The sequence below is a fragment of the Amphibalanus amphitrite genome, unplaced genomic scaffold (assembly GCF_019059575.1).
Source record: "Amphibalanus amphitrite isolate SeventyFive unplaced genomic scaffold, NRLGWU_Aamphi_draft 000497F_arrow, whole genome shotgun sequence".
Classification (NCBI taxonomy): Eukaryota; Metazoa; Arthropoda; class Thecostraca; order Balanomorpha; family Balanidae; genus Amphibalanus; species Amphibalanus amphitrite.
The window spans coordinates 10,063-29,498 of NW_024881991.1; the positions used below are offsets into that span (position 1 = coordinate 10,063).

At 50.9% G+C, this 19,436-nt stretch overlaps 2 protein-coding genes across 13 annotated transcripts in view; one reads left to right on the top strand and one right to left on the bottom strand.

The window, feature by feature from the left end:
- The first annotated feature begins 1,234 nt into the window (after positions 1–1,234).
- Positions 1,235–7,718, top strand: LOC122392695 (elongin-C-like). 11 transcript variants are annotated; one of them, XM_043387863.1, is made up of 4 exons: positions 1,235–1,281; positions 6,107–6,149; positions 6,435–6,625; positions 6,991–7,718. In XM_043387863.1, the coding sequence occupies exons 2-4, from the start codon at positions 6,126–6,128 to the stop codon at positions 7,130–7,132; spliced, it is 357 nt and encodes a 118-aa protein (XP_043243798.1). In that variant the 5' UTR covers positions 1,235–1,281; positions 6,107–6,125; the 3' UTR covers positions 7,133–7,718. The 11 variants fall into 11 exon arrangements, with proteins under 11 accessions (XP_043243798.1, XP_043243796.1, XP_043243804.1 ...); XM_043387861.1 differs by lacking the exon at positions 1,235–1,281 and adding an exon at positions 1,530–1,585; XM_043387869.1 differs by lacking the exon at positions 1,235–1,281 and adding an exon at positions 1,566–1,801.
- A 243-nt stretch (positions 7,719–7,961) lies between these two features.
- LOC122392696 (adhesion G protein-coupled receptor L1-like) overlaps positions 7,962–19,436 on the bottom strand; it is a 39,879-nt gene continuing 28,404 nt past the window's right edge. For both annotated transcript variants that reach the window (XM_043387874.1, XM_043387873.1), the window contains exons 15-19: positions 11,666–11,785; positions 11,174–11,295; positions 10,602–10,747; positions 10,099–10,258; positions 7,962–9,299 (exon numbers count right to left, since the gene is read on the bottom strand). In XM_043387874.1, the coding sequence (XP_043243809.1) occupies positions 9,257–9,299; positions 10,099–10,258; positions 10,602–10,747; positions 11,174–11,295; positions 11,666–11,785 (591 nt within the window). In that variant the 3' untranslated portion in view covers positions 7,962–9,256. The remainder of the gene's footprint in view (positions 9,300–10,098; positions 10,259–10,601; positions 10,748–11,173; positions 11,296–11,665; positions 11,786–19,436) is intronic.

A 19,436-nucleotide genomic window follows, 5' to 3' on the forward strand; every position in this document is an offset into this window, starting at 1 on the left:
TCAACCTCGGCAAACGATCTCGGCCCGACGTCGGCTCGACGTCGGCTGGACTTCGGCTGGACGTCGGAACATGCGGGCATATCCGACGTCCAGCCGATGTCGGGCCGAGGTTGAACCGACGTTGGGCCGACGTCGGGCCAAGCCTCGGCCCGACGTCGGGCCGACGTCGTCATGTTTACTGGGTCCATAGCAACCGCCCATAGCAACGTGTTTGTCTGGACCGCGCATCTTGAAACTAAAGTAGATACTGAAGAAATAGTATGTAGTGCTCTAGCGAGGAACATCTTGATATATGTAGTTAGGATTTCAAATGACCTTTTCCTCGATAATTAATTGGAAATTCAATAAAAAGTAAATATTATATTGTTTGGCAAATTTTCGAACAACAGTTCATTCTCAAGCCACATGAAACAATTGACAACGAAGTTTTATAACTGCCGCCAAGCTACATTTTTTGAATTCTCACACGTGATGTACAAGGTGGTCTTAAAATCAGAAAACTGAACTTAATCGATCATATCCCAAGCTGTTCCGAATCCACCTATTCACATATACATACATAGATGACCATCAAAAGTAATATGCGAGCACAAAATCACATAAATATATACATGGCTCGTTTTGGTCGTGGTCGTGATGAATAGATCGCGTAGCATTAAAAAAAGGTGACAGCAATGACAATATAAACACTTTGGAAGTCTCGTAGCAGATTATGTCGTATAAAGTTCGGTTCGGTACAATCATACAAATGCATACAACTAATATGCGAGCACTCTCAATTCCCATACATGAATATGGTTCGTCTTGGTCGTAGTCGTGCTAAATAGCTGATCGTGTCGCATTAAAAAAAAAGAGAAGACAACAACAATAACAATACAAACACTTCGAAAGTCTCGTAACAGATCGTGTCGTAAAAGGTAGGTAAATTTGCCAAACAATATAATATTTACTTTTTATTGAATTTCCAATTAATTATCGAGGAAAAGGTCATTTGAAATCCTAACTACATATAAAGTAGATACTGGATAAGTCGACTAGAGTTTGGTCAAAACTACATTGAATTTGATTTCGAAATGGCTTTTTGTGAATCAAATATGAAGTGACTTATTATTTCCTTTCAAATTTTCATACTATTAGAAAACATGCTTGTTTGCTCTATATTTGTAAAGAAACAACTGCAAGGACGAAATATCACGACAAATTCTAGTACCTTGTTGGTAGGAAACTTCGTCCAACCTTATGTTTTAGGGCCTTGGTTTTACTGGTGATAGCAAGGCAAAAGTAAATTATTCATTCTTCAGCTTCAGCCCATGTCCGTGTCGAAAATGATGGATCTCGATTCTCGACGGATAGTATGATCATGGATGAAGGAGAACCTTTTATCCATGGTTCTTTCATCCATGGTATGACTATTTCTAATCTCAGCAAAAAGATCAATTTGTCCTTCCTATGACGCAATTTAAAACGCAATATCTAAGATGCCTCTCTCATTACCCATCGTCTTGATTTTAGTCAATGTTGAACGCGGCAAAAGCAACGCTCTTGTGATTTCTGTGAAGCGTTGCGTGCCGTGTTGACGACAATTGTGAGAGTTCTCGTTGGAAGGGTTTATTTTTATTTGTGTGGTGTGACCACTCATTCGGCATACATAATTGCAATATTTTGCCTTCATTGTTATTTATAAATTCCTTGGTGTATAAATATTATTTGTATGTTCAAGAAGTAGATAGAGCTCAGACAAAGAAGAGATTATGACCCGACTGGAAAAAATGCCTCCACTACGCTGAAGTTCTCGGCGGAGGTGATGCGCCGAAATTTCGGCGCAAGGGGGTTTATGCGCCGAAATTATTTTACCAAGCCATGCTTCATGCGCCGAAAATTTTCAAGGCTTACTGATGGCTGCAGGCTGTAGCCACGCACTTTTCGTCGAGGGGGGGGGGGCTGGCGTGTGTATGTGGCTGTCTTCCAGTGACTACTGTCTACAGACGGTTGTTGGCATGGTCGACGGGATCGGGCAGACAATAGAAATCAGCAGGCCATGCGGGACCGAGCACCAGCGTTCGCTATCACAAAATCTCCTGACTCACAAACTCACTGGCATGTTCCATAATGTAACCTTTATTTTGTTGCCCGGCTCTGATCAGCAGTAGTGCCCAACCGGTGACTGACACCTGACGGGGCCTTCAACAGGCGTGGTGCAAGCACGGCCGATGGGATCGGGCAGATACCAGGCCACGCGGGACCGATTGCCAGCGTCCGCTCGCAAACCACACGCCGGAAATACAGGAATCACAACGGTCAATACGCACACGATAGCATACGTTATCTGAACTAGGGAATCCAACAATCCATAACCTCACTCTCGACCGGTGAACTGTTCCCGCCGTGGGAGAGTCACAATCAGGTTCACTGAACATGACTTAAATACCCTGAGACGAACACGAGACAAGATAAGTGATATTTAAGATGTTTAACTCCCGAAGACATTTAATCCTCGCCGGCCGAGGGGGGTTGGTGCCACCCCCTGACGGTTTTTTCGCGATTTACGCCGAAGTACGCCGAAAATTTCGGCGCAAGCCGTCGATTTATGCCGAAGTACGCCGAAAATTTTCGGCGCAAACGCCCAACTACGCTCGAGTTCTCGACGAAAGCGTGCATTTTTTCCAGTCGGGGATTATGACAAATGCATTACTGCTACTATCATACTGCTAACTTGCTGCTAACTTGGTTTGTCTGCTGCTCAATAACAAATTAAGGCTACAAATTAACCAAGAAGAGGCGCACCATAGGCCAGTTTTACCAACAAAAATAGTGACCTGCTGGAATTCTTTGTCTAGAGGCCGCTTCACATACCTACCAATATGGAGCGTAAACGCACTGGGCATAGTATCGGATAGGGCTTTACCGTTTACATATATGAAGCAGTCTTTAGGCAAAAAACCCGGCAGGCAGCTATTTTTCTGTCAGTAAAACTGGCCTCTGGTCTGGTCACCAGAGATGTCAATTTAGGTTGTAACTTGGGTAGTCACAAAGCAAGCATCTCGGTTGTTTTTTTGCAACTGAGGTGAGTAGCCATACCCAGAGATGCTTTCCAATCAAAGCAAACCAAACCTAACCAAACCTGACCTTACATTACCTATGACCTAAAACCTACAACCTACAACCTAAAACCTAAAACCTACAACCTACAACCTAAAACCTACAACCCAAAAGCTGCCCCCCAAAACCTAAAACCTTAAACCTTTAACCTACAACCTAACCTACAGTGCCTTTCTTTGGTTGCAAAAAACAAGTTTGATGCCTGTTTTAGTACTATTGTAACTTTTAGGTAAGTTTGTAGGTTGCAGGTAGTGGGTGTTAAGTTGTAGGTTCTAGGTTGTTGTATGTTATAGTTTGTAGGTTGTATGTTAGGTTAGGTCAGGTTACATTAGGTTAGGTTAGTTTTGGTTTGGTTGGTTTGGTTTGGTTAGAAAGAAGCATCTCTGGGTATAACTATAGCTCCTCTCCTTAGTTGCAAAAACAAGTGTGCAGCCTGCTTTAAGACTACCCAAAGAAGAAACCCAAAATTTGTAGATGTTGTCAGCATTATAAAACTTTTTTGGGTCTTTAAGTCTCTCCAGTCGGCAGTCACACTTTATAGGTATTCATAAGACATCATCAAAGTGCCTGAAGGCACTAGCAGACAGGAGGCTTGGACACTGGGGATTGGAGAACTTCCCCAATCCCATACCCCAAAATAGTTCCTCATGATTGTAAAAGCTCATCAGCTTTGATTCCTTATGCACTACTGAGCAATTGAAAACAAACTTTTATTAATATAAATTGTTTAGTTCTCATGTTTTTGCAAAAAAATTGATATTGTCAATTTTGGGCATTGCACCAAATAACCCTTTCCCCAATCAGCAGGTGGCTGAAGGAAAATTAAGTTCATGAGCACTGACCTGAGTGACTACCAAACATGCTACCTACAATTATCAGGCCAGTTTAACTAGCAGAGAAAATGCACATGCAGGTTTTTTTGCCTTCAGTGACTGTGAGATTAGTCCTGCGGCTGCGACAAAAAAATAAAATAAATAACCACTGATGTTAAACCCATTATCAAACAGCCCAACTCATATATTTTGCATTATTAAATAGTACCTAGTTATTCATAGCATTGATGACTTTGGTTATACTTTTGGAATATTTTAAATACTAGGAGCTGTTAATTTTTTATGTTTGTACAACAGTTCTCAGGTCAAAAAAGGTTTTACAATGTGCCTACATGCTGCAATGGAGAAGGCAACAGCATTTCAACAAGTTGCACTTTATGATACTGATGCAATGATCAATTATACCTAATTTCATAATAATCTAGCAAGTGTAAGAGATGGTGATTTAGAAAACGAATGTAGATTGTATGTCTTTGCTGCATGCACCTGCATAATGCAATGCATTATATTCTGTGCATACTTTGATCATTTGATGATCATTTTTACAAGTTGCATTGTCAAGCAGTCTGAGCATATTGATAAGTGTAAACTGGGAAGGAATTCAGAGATATGCGGGAAGATGGTTATGGTAGTGTCAACAGTAGAAGTCTAGAAACGTCAAACAGCTTACCTTCTAGAGAGATCAATCCTAATTAGCTTGACTTAAAAAAAGATGAGTTAGCCTACAGCAAAGCAATGTGAATAAACCTACCTTGCATTGCATTTTGTGATCATATTAATCTGTAACCTCAGTAAACCTATGTTGCCTTGCTGGGCCCAGTTGGCAATATGTTGCTGCATTCAATTGGTGACAAGTGTTACCGTAAAATAGGGTGTTAAGGGACAGTGGGGTGCTAAGGGACAGTTGCATAGGAAAAAATTTGAGTCATATTAACTTCCAAATTTGAAAAGGTTCAATAAAAACTTCAGTGTGGTACCTAGTTGACACTGTTTTGTTCTTGACCATAGGAGAAAATGGTATGGTTTTTGATGCAAGTGATTTGGTTCAAAAATGGATTTGAAAATCATGCTACATTTTCACAAAATTGAAACATCTCCAAAACTCTGTGTGTACCACATAAACTAGTGGGTGTACAGGGAAAATGAATGCATAGGTGTATTGTCACATGTATTGCACATGTTTCCTGAAAAACTTGTGCAAATCCACCCATTCATTCATCATCCTCTTCCTCTTTTCCAGATACATGCATATTTTGAGGCCGATGTGGGGTGCTAAGGGACAGGGAAGAAAAATAAAAAATAATATCTAAACATAATTTCATTAAGTTTTCCTTCAGTAGGCATGGGAAACACCAAATTCCACATAAAATGCTGGCAAGTTCATGCTTTTATTGCATCACATCTTAAGATATGTAACAAAACATCTCAACACTCTCTTTTACAATGATGGGTCAATGGACTGGAGACTGATGTAGGTAGGTAAATGTTATGTCATCATAAAAAGGCTAAAATAAAGAGGGCAACATAATGACAAGTGACTAGCTTAAAAATGGGTTTTTATTGATGACAGAATGGTACTTTTTGGTTCTGTTTACCTTATAATAAGCACATTTTCCAGAAGCGTAAACTGCATTACACGTTATTGGTTATTGGCCATTAGTGGTGAATGAACCTGACTTGTTTGTGACAGAATATGCAAAACATTTCAATAAATAAATTGTGTGCCCTTCCACACCCCAATTGTGGGCATTTGATGACCATTGCTTGGAATAATATAGGTGTCCCTTAACACCCCACATTGGGGTGCTAAGGGACAGTGATGAAAAATAATAAAAAATAATGTGCAGGTATAAATCTAAAAACTTTAATGTGGCAGGCATGTAAAGCACCAAATTCCACATAAAATGCTGACAATTTGATGCTTCTATCTCCAACCCTTCTTGAGTTATATAACAAAACACCTCAAAACTGTCCCTTAACACCCCGTTTTACGGTATACTATATGCTATTCAGCGCATAATTTTACATTGACATACCTGACATACTGACTCATAATATCGGAGAGGGCAATTTTTATGTTTTATGGAACATGCCCACTCAATTTAATTTAATGTGCCTATTGAGGTCATAATGGTAGCCCTTGCATTATTTTGAAACAAACTTGTCTTTTTTAGGCGACACAAAGGAATAATCATGAGTGACGGAGCTGAGAAAATGGTGAGTTTTAAAGTTTTGCTGATTACTAACGTTTTACATTTTACAGCACTTTTTTCACTGCTAAATTAAAAATGGTTGAATTTCAGTACAAATAGATGTTACTTGACTCAATCCTCTTGGGTTTGGTGTGGCCTTTTCAGTTGATTGGCCAGCTGGCATTTTCTAACCATGGGGGCCAAATAGCCTAGCAAAATACTGAACAGTCATTGTTCCATCGGTTTCCAAACAGCATGTGCTTTCTATATATTGTGTTCCACCTCCCTGAGCTGCGCCGCTGTCTGCCAGGACGAGGACCCGCAGTACGGCGGCTGCGAGGGCCCGGACGCCACCTACGTCAAACTGCGCTCCTCCGACAATCACGAGTTCATCGTGAAGCGCGAGCACGCGCTCACCTCGGGCACTATCAGGAACATGCTCAGTGGACCCGGGCAGTTCAAAGAGAACGAAACCAACGAGGTCACCTTCAAGGAGATCCCGTAAGTGTCAACGTGTAATGTGTATTGGTTATGAAGTTTCGACAAATCTTTCGACGAAATTCTGGTCAAAGTTCGATATCAATTTTCCACACCGCTGTACAACGCAAGTGTATTACGCAAAGTGCCCAGCTTTGTACACAGAGTGGGTTTTGAAAGCCTTACAACTTCCACCTGTTTTACTGTGTTTAACGATTTGTATTACTATTGTTTTACTATGTTTGATCAAGGTATTAAAATGTGTAGAGGTGTTTCAAAAATCATCCAAGTGTAATTTCGTGGTATTATTCCACATTCCACATCACTGCCTCCGTAGGGTTTATTGCCGTGCATCCGGTACTCCTGCTGATACAGAGCAACCTTTTCAGGTCGCACGTGCTTCAGATGGTCTGCATGTACTTCACGTACAAGGTACGTTACACCAACAGCTCCACAGAGATCCCCGACTTCCAGATCGACCCCAAGGTAGCGCTGGAGTTGCTGATGGCTGCCAACTTCCTCTACTGCTAGGTCCGGCGCGTGTGGGCGTACTTACCTCGGGGGCGCGACTTCGGGACGCCGGGGAGTGGGGACAGCCGCCCGCGGGGTCCCACTGGGTGAGGGATATTCCCGGGCCGGTGAGCCGCACCGGTGGGTGTCCGGCCGTGACAGGTCTGCTGAATCGTGTGATGCGATGCGTGATTGGCTATAGAGATGGTGCCGTGAACGAGTCCGCGCTAGGTCGTGTTTGAGATGCCCGTGTAGAGAAGTAGTTGGTTGTGTTTATAGCTCGTTGATAAAACACGTGCACCGTTGAGGACTCCGTGGTGTTTGTCCTCAATGTCTGGGTTTCTTGGTTGTAGTGGTCGTGTTTATGGTACTTCATATTTTGATGCATAGGTCGCGCTCTGACTTTCCATATTTGGTGACTCGTGGTCTTGTCCGCAAAATTCTGGCGCTGATAATTTCTTCTTGGCATTAGCCTTACCACCAATACGCTTTCATAGGACCTCGAACATAGGAACGAGTGTTTAGGTGTTCGGCGCGTTTCACACGATATGCCAACTGCACGCCGAATGCTTATTTACCTAACTGAAAATAAAGTAATATCGTTTGATTCCTTTTGTGTCGATGTGGGTAAATAGGCGGTACAGACCGAGATATTGACCTTATCAAAATCCATTACCGTCGTGTTAAGAAGTTTCTTTGTTGAATGATTTTCTTCGGAGGGAGACCATAAGGCCGATGTGGCTATTGACTGCCGATTAGTCTTACATTTGTCGGTGCTGATCCGATTGCGACAACTTCAAACGTTACATACCGCGTCAGCTAGACATAGCTCCGTCCTTATGTCACCACATTTGATTCATTGGGTGATGTATTCCGATTCTTAACCTTAGGTGATAACAGAGGATAGAGTGTAATCGATCGCATTCACAGGTCATCTCAACATCAGCTGGCACGCCCCGAAATGTCGAGGCAGTATGTAACAAAAACACTGATTTGGCAGTAGATGGTACAGCTGCCATCGGGTGAGTTGGGCGTTGTTCCATGTAAGCTGTCCGGAACTACGGACGAGTGTCATGAGTTGACTCACGTCATCGGACGCGACGGATCGTCTGTGTTCAATCTATCTTGGGATCAGGTATCCCTATTTTTTCGAACACGAGTTGACCTGCCTCAATTAGAGGCGTTGTTTATCTACGAACAATACTTTAAGCTCTTACTCGTAGTCAATCACTTGCGTAATACGGATATCTTATATTTCACCGTCCTTATTCGCATGCTGAGATCCCGTGGCGCCACATTGACTCGCCATAAAGCTGGACACTCAAGCTTGTAAATACTCAAGGCGGCTCGTACACGGTACGTTGAAGGCTCGCACAAACGACACATTTGACAATACAACCAGTTGCTTAGTTATAGTATCATGACGACTAGTCATTCAGTTAACGTAATGCTGAACTTCGCGAGCCTTTCCTCCTGGCTCATCATTCAGCAACATTGGCCTTCTTCCTCTCGGCTTCACTGCGGTCTCGGTCACGCAGCAGTCTCGCGACGGTTCTTTTTCAGCGGCTGGCATCCGTCGCAGTACTTCGGTGCTCTGTTCCGGTACACCCCATTCGGGCCTCCCTGAGGCAGTCCATCTGTGTCCAGAACTGGCGGCTCCTGGCACTGGAACACACCTCGGCCGACCCTCCCGACTCGAGGCCGGTCGTCGGAGCGCGGGCTCAGGGCGCTCAGAGACCGGCCCCCTCCGGATGCCACAGGTCCCGATCGTGCATAATGTTCCGTCTCTGCATAATGTTCCATCTCTGTGGTCTATCGAGGCGGAAGCACTAATACACTGTCCATAATCCGAAGCAGTTACCGGGTCTTAGGTTCGTCTTTCACGCTCGGTGGTGATTGAAAACTCGATGTCTCATGCTCGTGCTCACTCAATGCCACTGGAACAGCTGTAAAGGCGGTAGATGACGCCAGAATAGCTATTTTGGCGGCCATCAAACAGGTCACCGCTGCAGATGTGGGTGTTGGTTATCCGCTGCGAACAGAGCTGCCCGCTCAGAATGAGGTTGGTATTGGCTGATGTTTTCCGACAGGCTCGGGACGGTCCGTCGGAGCTCAGAGCCGGGTCTGATACCACCTCTGACCGGCTCAGTGGGCCTTCCCGTGCCGCAGAGCCGCCACGCTGTGACTCCTGCCGATCAGACGGAGATGAGTCACGTTGAGTGAGTGAGCGGGAGGTCACGAAGGAAGTGATCTTTCCGTCCTTCTACTTCTAGTATATCTATCACAGATGGCATGAAATTCCACAACCTCGAAGGGAAATAGGGCGTGATTACTGAGAGGTTCACGATTGAGAGGTTCACGATTTCACTGCCTGCATTTCAGATTTCGGTAAGGGCTACAGCCTACAATGCTTATTTCTGACCCCAATTATGCATGTAGATCCGCACCGTGTTTTATTCTGATTAGAGGTGGCAAAAGATGAAAATTTTGGGAACCAGACTCGAACCAGACCCGGCTAGACATTTCTGGAACCAGTCAGACCCGGTCTTAGTTGGAATCGGAACCAGTTGGACCCGTTCCCCAAAAGTCAATTAATACAAACTACTTGTAGGTATCATTAGCTGCATCAAGTAAAACAGCCTATTTCCCACTGGGAATACTCACGAGCTATTGTGTGCAAAGAAACATTCACTTCATTCACTTCATATTTTGCAATAATGTGTAGTGTGCAATATGTATAGTTTATAGAAGGACCCGATTGGACCCGTCAGAAAATTTCCAGGAACCGGTCTGGACCCATATGGGTCCAGACTGGTTCTTTGGACCGGGTCCTCGGGTCCACATTTTGCCACCTCTAATTCTGATCCAGTCCTACTCGTGGATATTCACGTTGCGGTACCTCAAGTGCTCCTTGAAGATCGATCGAGAGAACTCTGAGGCACATCCAGTCATGTCCCCCCCCCCCATCCGTGGCCTCTCAGCCCTACCTGTAGATCTCCACGCCGTCGTGGTGCGCGGGGTGGTGTGCGCGCGCGCCCTGTGAGCCGCGGCCCGGCACCGGGACGGGCCCGTGGCGCGGCGACCCGGCGCCGTCCGTCTCCTCCGAGATGTCCGGCAGCGGCGCCCACGGCTCGTCCGGCTGGAACGCTGGCAGCGCGACGGAGAGGGAGGTCAGGGGGCGGCCTGTCTTGGACTGGCACAGCTGCTGCTAGTGTAGCTGGGTCCGGACTCATTGAACCTTGTGAAGTGCCTACTTCTTATATGGTGCGATTGTAACATTTGGCTCATATCATTGACCTGACAAGATTTGGACAGACATTTCCGTTTTGGCTTCAGCTTTCGGGGTCATGAAATCGGATCACTGCATCATATACTTTGTTAGGGCTTCGATTATTGTTGAGCAATTTATAAATGATACCAGAAGTTCGGTTCATGTACCTATTTATTGAAGACGAAAGTTTGAAACTGGACCCGTCGTACTCATACTGACCCAGATTGACCCTGCCGCGGAGACTGCTGGAGCTGGTCTGTGTGTCGCTCGAGAAGCCCCTGGTCAGTGACGGCAGACCCTTCCTGCTGGCCGACCGAGCCGACACCTTGCAGCTGCCCGAGCCCGATGACGAGCTGCTCCTCTCACTGTGGACACGGCGGAGCGGTCAGACTGACCGGGGCAGCATCGACAGACAGCGGCGGGGCCAACGGGGAAGTCATTAGGTCACTGGGAAGTCGGCGATCGAGAGATATCTCTCTAACGAGCAGTGAGCGGAAGCTGTATGAAATGTAGCGGTATCGAATAGGTTCTACAGCAAATCGTCAGTTGTTATCGGAGATACTCCAATCAGAGTTCTCAGGATAGTAAACTATGTCCGTTTATTGACTGTTGGGTGACTCAAGATAATTTCCAATTGACCAGACCGTGGCCAGTCAGTAACTATTCAGGTCGGTTGGGAAGTCAGGTAGGAAGCTGTTGACGGCTGACTCGATGTTACTCTTGACTGACCTGGCCATAGTCAGGTGGGAAACTATCGACTGCTGGGTGACTCGAGGTTACTCCTGACTGACCTGGCCGGTGACGAGTCGGGCGACTCGCTGTTGGCCGGTGAGGCCGAGTTGGACAGCGTCGTGACGCACGTGTCGTGTGACATTCGTGACTGCCGGTACTCCTGCTTCTTTCTCTCGGCAATCTGAAACGACGGAAAACGTTATCGACAGTCTGCGTTGGCTCGACTTCGGGGTTCCGATATTCGGTTCTGCGATACGACCCGGAACACCGCAACGAAGCCCAGCTTTGCAAATCCAAGGTGCGTTGGCGTTTGGCCTAGTGACCGTCGTATCATTTCGCCGCCAAAGTTCGCTCCATAAGCTTGTGATTGAATTCAGACATCGTTTGAATTACGATAATCAATTCAATAGTTCGTAGATCAAGGGAAACAATCTGAATTGGCTACCTCTGTACTTTGAACCCATCAGCTGAAAACTCACCTGACTACCATTTGGTGTCTGAACTCGCCTTCATTGAGGACTGAACTCCCACCATCTGATGGCTGAACTTACCACCATCTGGCCGTACACGCTGTTCATCATGGTGCTGCGCTTGGCCGTGCTGAACCGGCCCAGCAGAATCTGTCGCGTCTTCTCCCGCAGGACGCAGTGGAAGATGAAGATCAGCAGGCCCTGTCGGCAGGCGGAACAGATATCTTTCAGAACATATGTGGAAACTGATGCTTATGGGACCTGTCCCATGTCTTCCCAGTCGTCAACTTATTGAATCGCAGTAGCTTTATAACAATGGACAGCGATTGGCAGTCAGTATTACCTGGAGCTGTCCGTTTCCGCTCGGTCTTTTCAGCTTGTCAGCAGGTGCCCACTCAGATCCCTTCACCCACTGTGTTTCACCACTTCTCCTCCCGACACTAGCGGTGCTGGCACTGCACGCACTCCACGTTCCACACACACCGCCGTTCCGACATGCACTCACACCGGGGCCGCACTGCACACACTGACGGCGCGGTTCTCCGCCGCACGTGAGGCGGCGCGACGTTTGGAGGTCACTCCCCCTGGCCTGTGACGCAATTCAGCCCGGATGGGCGGCCGGCGGGGCGGGGCGGAACTGCGCTTCTCTCCGTTTGGCGCCTGGGTCCGGTGGGACCTGGGTTTCCCTGTATAGTCTCTCTTGAAAGTATCGCGTCCTGGGCTGCGGCGGCTCAGCGAACTATTCCATTCAGTTTGAGGACCCCAGCAGTGAGGTCATGGCCTGTATCATAAAAAGTACGCTGTAACACGATTTTACGCCAGCGGTAGAAGGAAAACTGCTATATGACGCAGGCACCAGCGGCCGACAACTGGGTCAAAACAGGTGGAGGTCGGCCGAAGGTCATGCTCGTATCGCTCTCCCTTGACCCCGTCCCCCGCCCCAGGCGGATACCGGTGCCTCTTGGGCTCACTAGCCGGGCGCTCATTGGTCTGCCTTAGTGGGCGCCAATCAATCAGTGTGCGTGACGCGTAAAATCACAACGAAGAAAAGTTCCGCCATAACCCTACTGTGATGAGGCCTTCTGAATGACGTAAACACTAAACCCCAGGTCATGGGGGGGGGGGGTTTGGCATCAAATAATCTTTTAAAAAGAACGCGGCTGAACAGCATTCTTTTCTTTTTGTCGCCGTTCACTAACCGGCTAAAAAAAGAGAACTACAAATCTAGGACTAAATGGCTCGAGAGCGAATTGGCAAATTGGCTAGAGAGAGAATTTCGCGGGTGCATGTGCAAGCACGGATGCATTCTGTTAGCGGGTGCAACTGATGATTTTTTGGGTATTTGGGCAGGGGTTTCCAGATTTTACCAAAAAAGGCCAATCGTGCCGATGACTGGTCAAATTGCTAACTTTGCAATGAAACAAATCTCAACAAATCCTCTGCGAGTAGGGTGGCTTCCATTGACCACATGCTTACTGCCAAGTGCCATCACAAGTTACCGGATGGCGACTGCCACCTCCCCCTATCCCTCCGTAGTCCGCAACCACTCCCCTCGGCCCGGCCCGCTGCGCTGGCTGCCTCCGCGTGTCAGGCTTCGGTCAGTGCTACCAGCGGCTCTCAAACTTTTCCGCTCAACCGCGGCTGGGACAGGTGGCGCCTTCCCTCAGAGTCGCGATACTTTCAAGAGAGACTATACCACACTAGAGAGATCCGAGACGCCGCGCCGGTCTGCCGCGCGCGGTGTGAACTGACACAGTGACAGCGGCGCGCAGCTGTCTCGACGCAGTCGGCGGCGATATCGCTCAGTTCTGGCCCGCCAGCGCAATGTATCTTATCTGAAGTCGTAAAAGCGGAAAGTGAAATGAGGCCACAAATGGCGTTACTCTCGAATTGCAGTGTGGCTCCGATTGCACGCGCAGATAGCGAGGTACTTAGGGGGCCGACGGAACTCCGAAAGTATCTCTTGTCGTCGGGATAAGAACGGGTGCTTCTGTTGACTGCACTTTGGATGCCCGTGGGCTCATAGCCGGCGGCAAACGGTTGAAGGGCTATGGTTGAAACTTGAAAACTGCAAGTGAATGACTGCGTTTGACTCATATCCTGGATTGAAAGCGAGTATCGGGTATCGGTGCCTTTCCTTTTTTTTAGTTGATGGTATTTAAAGGCTCAAGGTTGATACCGTTCATAAGATATCAAAGACGTTTTTCTCCTCAGCCGTTTGGATAACCTGGCCATTTATTCTCATTGCTAGAAGCCCTCTTCATATAATTTGCATTCCGTATGGAAGCTACAGTGCCAGTTCATACCTGTGGGCGCTGCACCAGCGCCCCCTCGACTGCTTACGGGCGCTTCACCAGCGCCACACTAGACTGCTGCTGAGTCGGCGTTTGTATTTACTCGCGGTAGATGTCGCGACCAGTAACTATGCGTATGTTCCCACGGCCGCTTATATACTTTCTAATTCATTTACGAATTCATAGTGTCACCATTTATTGTTGTATATTAATTTATTTCATATGTAAATCGAAGAAGTGTTTTTATCTCGCAAACCAGCTTTCTCTTGTATTTCAGGAATGTTTTATATGATCGCCCAACTCGGTGCTCGCTCTCGGCGTCTTCCTCTATTCGGTGACGGCTGTGCACCTCGTGCGTGAAAAGAATACAAATATTCAGCGGCCCGAAGGACATTTAACAGCGAGCACGCGAACGAACTTAAATCGTAGCGACAGACACTCTATTCCGCTACAGTGGTGACCCGACGTGTGATAAGTGCGCTATCAGTGACAAAAGGTGAATCGCCGCGCGCCATTATGCCCGACGAGAACGGCCCAACAGACGCGTCCGCGGCCGGAGCCGCCGCCGCTCCACCGCCACCAGCACCAGCGCTGGCCACGGCCAGCCGGCCGGTCGCCTCCCTGCGGCTGCCACCATTCTCCATGGAGGAGACAGAGCTGTGGTTGTCGCAGGTCGAGTGTGCGCTGGGAGTGGCCGGCATCACAGACGACCTGACCCGCTACCAGGTGCTGGTGGTGAACCTCCCCACCGAGGTCGCCATCCAAGTGCGAGATGTAATCAGCAGCCCGTCGCCCTCCTACACGGCCCTCACCACCGCCCTGCGAGACCGTCTGGCCCAGTCACGAGCATCAAGACTGGAGGCGCTCCTCCGCCACCAGCAGCTGGGAGACCAGCGGCCGTCCGAGCTCCTACGCCGCATGCAAGGGGAGCTGGCCATGGCAGGGGTAGCTCCTGCTGACAATGGGCTACTGAGGACGCTGTATAAGCAGCGCCTCCCCCAGTCAGCCCGTGCCGCGCTCTCCCTGCTGCCAGAAGATATCCCGCTTGCTGACCTGGCTAGTGCAGCAGACAGATTTATGGAGGCAAATGCTGCTGCCGCTCCAGCGCCCAGCGTCTGCACGGTTCAGCAGCCCCAGCTCCCTGTGCCCAACCAGTCAGCTCTGGACCAGCTGACAGCATCAGTCGCTGCCCTCACAGCTGCAGTCGGCCAGATGAGAACCGACATGGAGGCCATGCGGCATGACCGGCGGCACCACAGAGGCCGCTCCAACAGCCGTCAATTCAGGACGAGGTCGCCATCAGCCCAGAGACCCCGCCAACAGAGTCAACTCTGCTACTTCCACCAGCGGTTCGGGGCAGCAGCACGTAAGTGTGCAGAGCCATGCTCGTGGACACCAGCCCAGCAGGGAAACGGCCAGGCCTGAAGGGAGCAGCGCCTGATCCCTCGGGCCGGCCACAACTGGCGCGCCTCCTCCATGTGAGCGACGGCTCGCTCACCCTGATGGTCGACACAGGCGCCCAGGTGAGCATCCTGCCGCCAGCCAGTGTTCCTGCCAGCTCCAGCCTGGAACCGGCTACAGGACCCAGCCTCAGAGCTGCCAACGGGTCTTCCATCACCACACATGGCCAGGCCAGGATCCAGCTGGAGCTGGGGGGACACAAGTTCCCCTGGACATTCATCGTAGCAGACACCACCACAGCCATCTTGGGGGCCGACTTCCTGCAGCACCACCAGCTGTCCATCGATATGGCAGCTGGCACTCTGCGCCTGCCTTCTGGAGCTGTGGTGGCATCGGCAGCCAGTCAACCAGCTGAGACACCAGCAGGCATCCAGGGCCTTCGCCTGGTCCAACCGCAACTGGAGGACCTCTGGAAAGCCTTCCCAGACATCACCACTCCTCCTGCAGGCCCAGCAAAGGTCCGCCACACTACCCGGCACCACATTCAGACCACAGGGCCGCCACAAGTGTCCAGGCCCCGCAGACTGGCCCAGGACAAGCTGACTGCGGCCAAAGCTGAGGTAGCTAAGCTCCTGGCTGACGGCACCTTCAGACCCTCCAAGTCCAGCTGGGCAGCACCTATTCACATGGAGCCGAAGGACCAGCCTGGTCAGTACCGTCTGTGCGGAGACTACAGACGCCTTAACAAGGTAACAATTCCTGACCGCTATCCTCTTCCTCACCTCCAGGACTTCTCTTCCAACCTCCATGGCTGCACCATCTTCTCCAAGCTGGACCTCAAGCGCGCCTTCCATCAAATTCCTGTCGAACCATCCGATATCCCCAAAACAGCCCTCACTACTCCATTCGGCCTCTATGAAGCACAAATGATGCCGTTCGGTCTCAGGAACGCTGCCCAGACCTGCCAACGCCTGATGGATGAGATATTCCGGGACCTGACTGGCTGCTTTGCCTATGTGGACGATATCCTGGTCGCCAGCGAGACTGCATCTCTCCACCAAGAGCACCTCCACGCAGTCTTCTCACGCCTCTCCCAGTACGGCATCAAGGTCAACAGGTCCAAGTGTCTGCTTGGAGTGGCTGAGCTCGACTTCCTCGGCCACCACGTCTCTGCAGCTGGCATCTCGCCCCGCCCCACCAAAGTCAGAGAGATCACCAACTTCCCCACTCCCCAGACTGAGAAGCAGCTGAGGAAGTACATTGGCATGGTGACTTTCTACCATCGCTTCCTGCGTCGAGCAGCTGACCACCTGCAGCCACTGTACAGCCTGCTCACTCTCAAGTCCACCTCACGACAGGACCGCCCCCTGGTGTGGACGGAGGAGGCCTCCAAGGCCTTCCAGCAGAGCAAGGATGCGGTCTCCTCTGCTGTACTGCTCACCCACCAAGTGCCCAGCGCGCCTATCAGCATCCAGGCGGACGCCTCAGACACAGGCGTGGGAGCTGTCCTGCAGCAGTTCGTGTCCGGTGCCTGGCAGCCGCTCGGCTTCTTCTCCCGCGGCCTGAGGAAGCCAGAAACAAGGTATAGCACCTTCGGCAGGGAGCTGCTGGCCGTCTACCTGGCCATCAAGCACTTCAGGCACGCCGTGGAGGGCCGCCAGCTGGTGATCTTCACCGATCACAAGCCGCTGACGCACGCCATCGCCTCCGCCTCGGACGGCCACTCACCGCGCGAGTCGCGGCAGCTCGACTACATCCTGCAGTTCACCTCTGACGTCAGACACGTCCCCGGCATCGACAACGCCGCAGCGGACGCGCTCTCCCGAGCCACCATCTGCCTGCTGAACAGCCCCAGCCCGTCTGTCGACGACTTCGACGCGCTAGCCGCCTGTCAGCAGGAGGACGAGGAGCTGGTCCGCTTCCGCTCAACTGAGCACGGACTGCAGCTGCGCGACGCTCGCCTCCCCAGCGGCCGCACCCTGGTGGTCGACGAGTCGCAGGCTGCGCCCCGACCGTGGATTCCGGCGCCGCTCCGACGGGCGTACTTCCGGCACGTCCACGAACTGGCACACCCGGGCGTGCGCGCAACAGTCGAGCTCGTCACCCGGCGGTTCGTCTGGCCATCAGTGAAGAAGGACGCCGCCCTCTGGGCCCGCAGCTGCGTCCCGTGCCAGCGAAACAAGATCCACCGGCACACCTCGGCTCCGCCCGCCCCCTTCCCTCCCCCTGCCGACAGGTTTCGTCACGTGCACGCCGACCTGGTCGGACCCCTGCCGCCGTCCGAGGGCTACGCCTACCTCCTGACGGTGGTGGACAGATACAGCCGGTGGCCGGAGGCTATCCCTCTCCGCGGCATCACGGCTCGGGAGGTAGCCCGTGCGCTCATCTCTGGTTGGATCGCTCGGTTCGGTGTTCCGGCAGAAATCACCACTGACCGCGGCAGCCAGTTTGAGTCGGCGCTCTGGGCTGAGCTGTCCGCCCTGCTCGGCTGCTCCCGGCGCCGGACCACGGCGTACCACCCACAGAGCAACGGCATGGTGGAACGCCTACATCGGCAGATCAAGGCCGCGCTGCGCGCCGCCGCTCCCGCCCGCTGGACGGAGGCCCTCCCGGTCGTCCTGCTCGGCATCCGCTCGGCACTCAAGCAGGACATCGGCTGCAGCACAGCGGAGCTCGTGTACGGCACGCCGCTACGCCTGCCGGGCGAGCTGATCGCACCGCCGACCGCGGCGCCGCCCACGCCGGCCTCCTTCGCAGCCAGCCTGCAGCACACCATGGCAGCACTGCGGCCAACGGCGCCCCGTTCAACATCGGCGAGACCGTACGTGCCGAGGGCCCTAACCGACGCCACGCACGTCTTCGTCCGGCACGACGCGGTCAAACCGCCGCTCGCCCCGCCGTACGACGGCCCCTACCGGATCCTAGCGCGCTCGCCAAAGACGGTGACTGTGGACCGCGGCGGCCGACCGGACGTGGTGTCGCTCGATCGGGTGAAGCCGGCCCACCTGGACTACGCCGCGCCGGCCCCGCCCCCGCCTACCGCCGCCCGCCCGCAGCGCACAGCGGCCGCGGCCCGACACTCAGCGCCGGAGCTCTTCGTCGCACCGCCAAGAGGACCGATCAGCCCCGAAACCGGACCTCCAGCTGACGGACCGCCGCAGCCAAATGACGCTACTCCAGCGCCACCCGTGGCCGCATCGCCAGCGCCCGGTCGGCTGGCCCAGCACCGCGGCGCCGTGCCGACCCCGGCTGCCGACCCGATCCCCATTTTACGAACTGCGTCCGGCCGTGCGGTCCGGCCGCCGCATCGGTACCGCCACGTCACGTTCGCTGACGCCAGGTGACGTGTCTAGGGAGGGAGCCATTGTGGGCGCTGCACCAGCGCCCCCTCGACTGCTTACGGGCGCTTCACCAGCGCCACACTAGACTGCTGCTGAGTCGGCGTTTGTATTTACTCGCGGTAGATGTCGCGACCAGTAACTATGCGTATGTTCCCACGGCCGCTTATATACTTTCTAATTCATTTACGAATTCATAGTGTCACCATTTATTGTTGTATATTAATTTATTTCATATGTAAATCGAAGAAGTGTTTTTATCTCGCAAACCAGCTTTCTCTTGTATTTCAGGAATGTTTTATATGATCGCCCAACTCGGTGCTCGCTCTCGGCGTCTTCCTCTATTCGGTGACGGCTGTGCACCTCGTGCGTGAAAAGAATACAAATATTCAGCGGCCCGAAGGACATTTAACAGCGAGCACGCGAACGAACTTAAATCGTAGCGACAGACACTCTATTCCGCTACATACCTACAAATACGCGGAATGATGTCACACGTTTGAATACGCGGAATGATGTCACACGTTTGACGTTATAGATGACTTAGTTTTTGAGGGATTAGCCCTGACATTGGATCGAGTGAAACGAGACGTCAGTCATGACCAAATCATTGTAACTATCAGTTTATTTACTCCCTTTCCTCGTAGATCGGGATCTGCGGAGTGTTGTGTGCGTTTCCTCCTCAGGGTGGCTAGAGTGGGCATTTCCCTATTCGTAATACATTCGTTGTTTGGCACCCACCAACCAAAAATATGGAATTAAAACTCGCATAGTGGCAAAAGCGCTGTAAGACGGTCTAGGGAACTCCACGGATCAGCA

Excerpts from the sequence above, each read along its gene's own strand:
- LOC122392695 (XM_043387863.1), top strand. The coding sequence starts at position 6,126 with ATGAGTGACGGAGCTGAGAAAATG. Across the intron at positions 6,150-6,434 it reads GTGACGGAGCTGAGAAAATG|GACGAGGACCCGCAGTACGG; the intron begins GTGAGTTTTAAA and ends GCTGTCTGCCAG. Across the intron at positions 6,626-6,990 it reads GTCACCTTCAAGGAGATCCC|GTCGCACGTGCTTCAGATGG; the intron begins GTAAGTGTCAAC and ends CAACCTTTTCAG.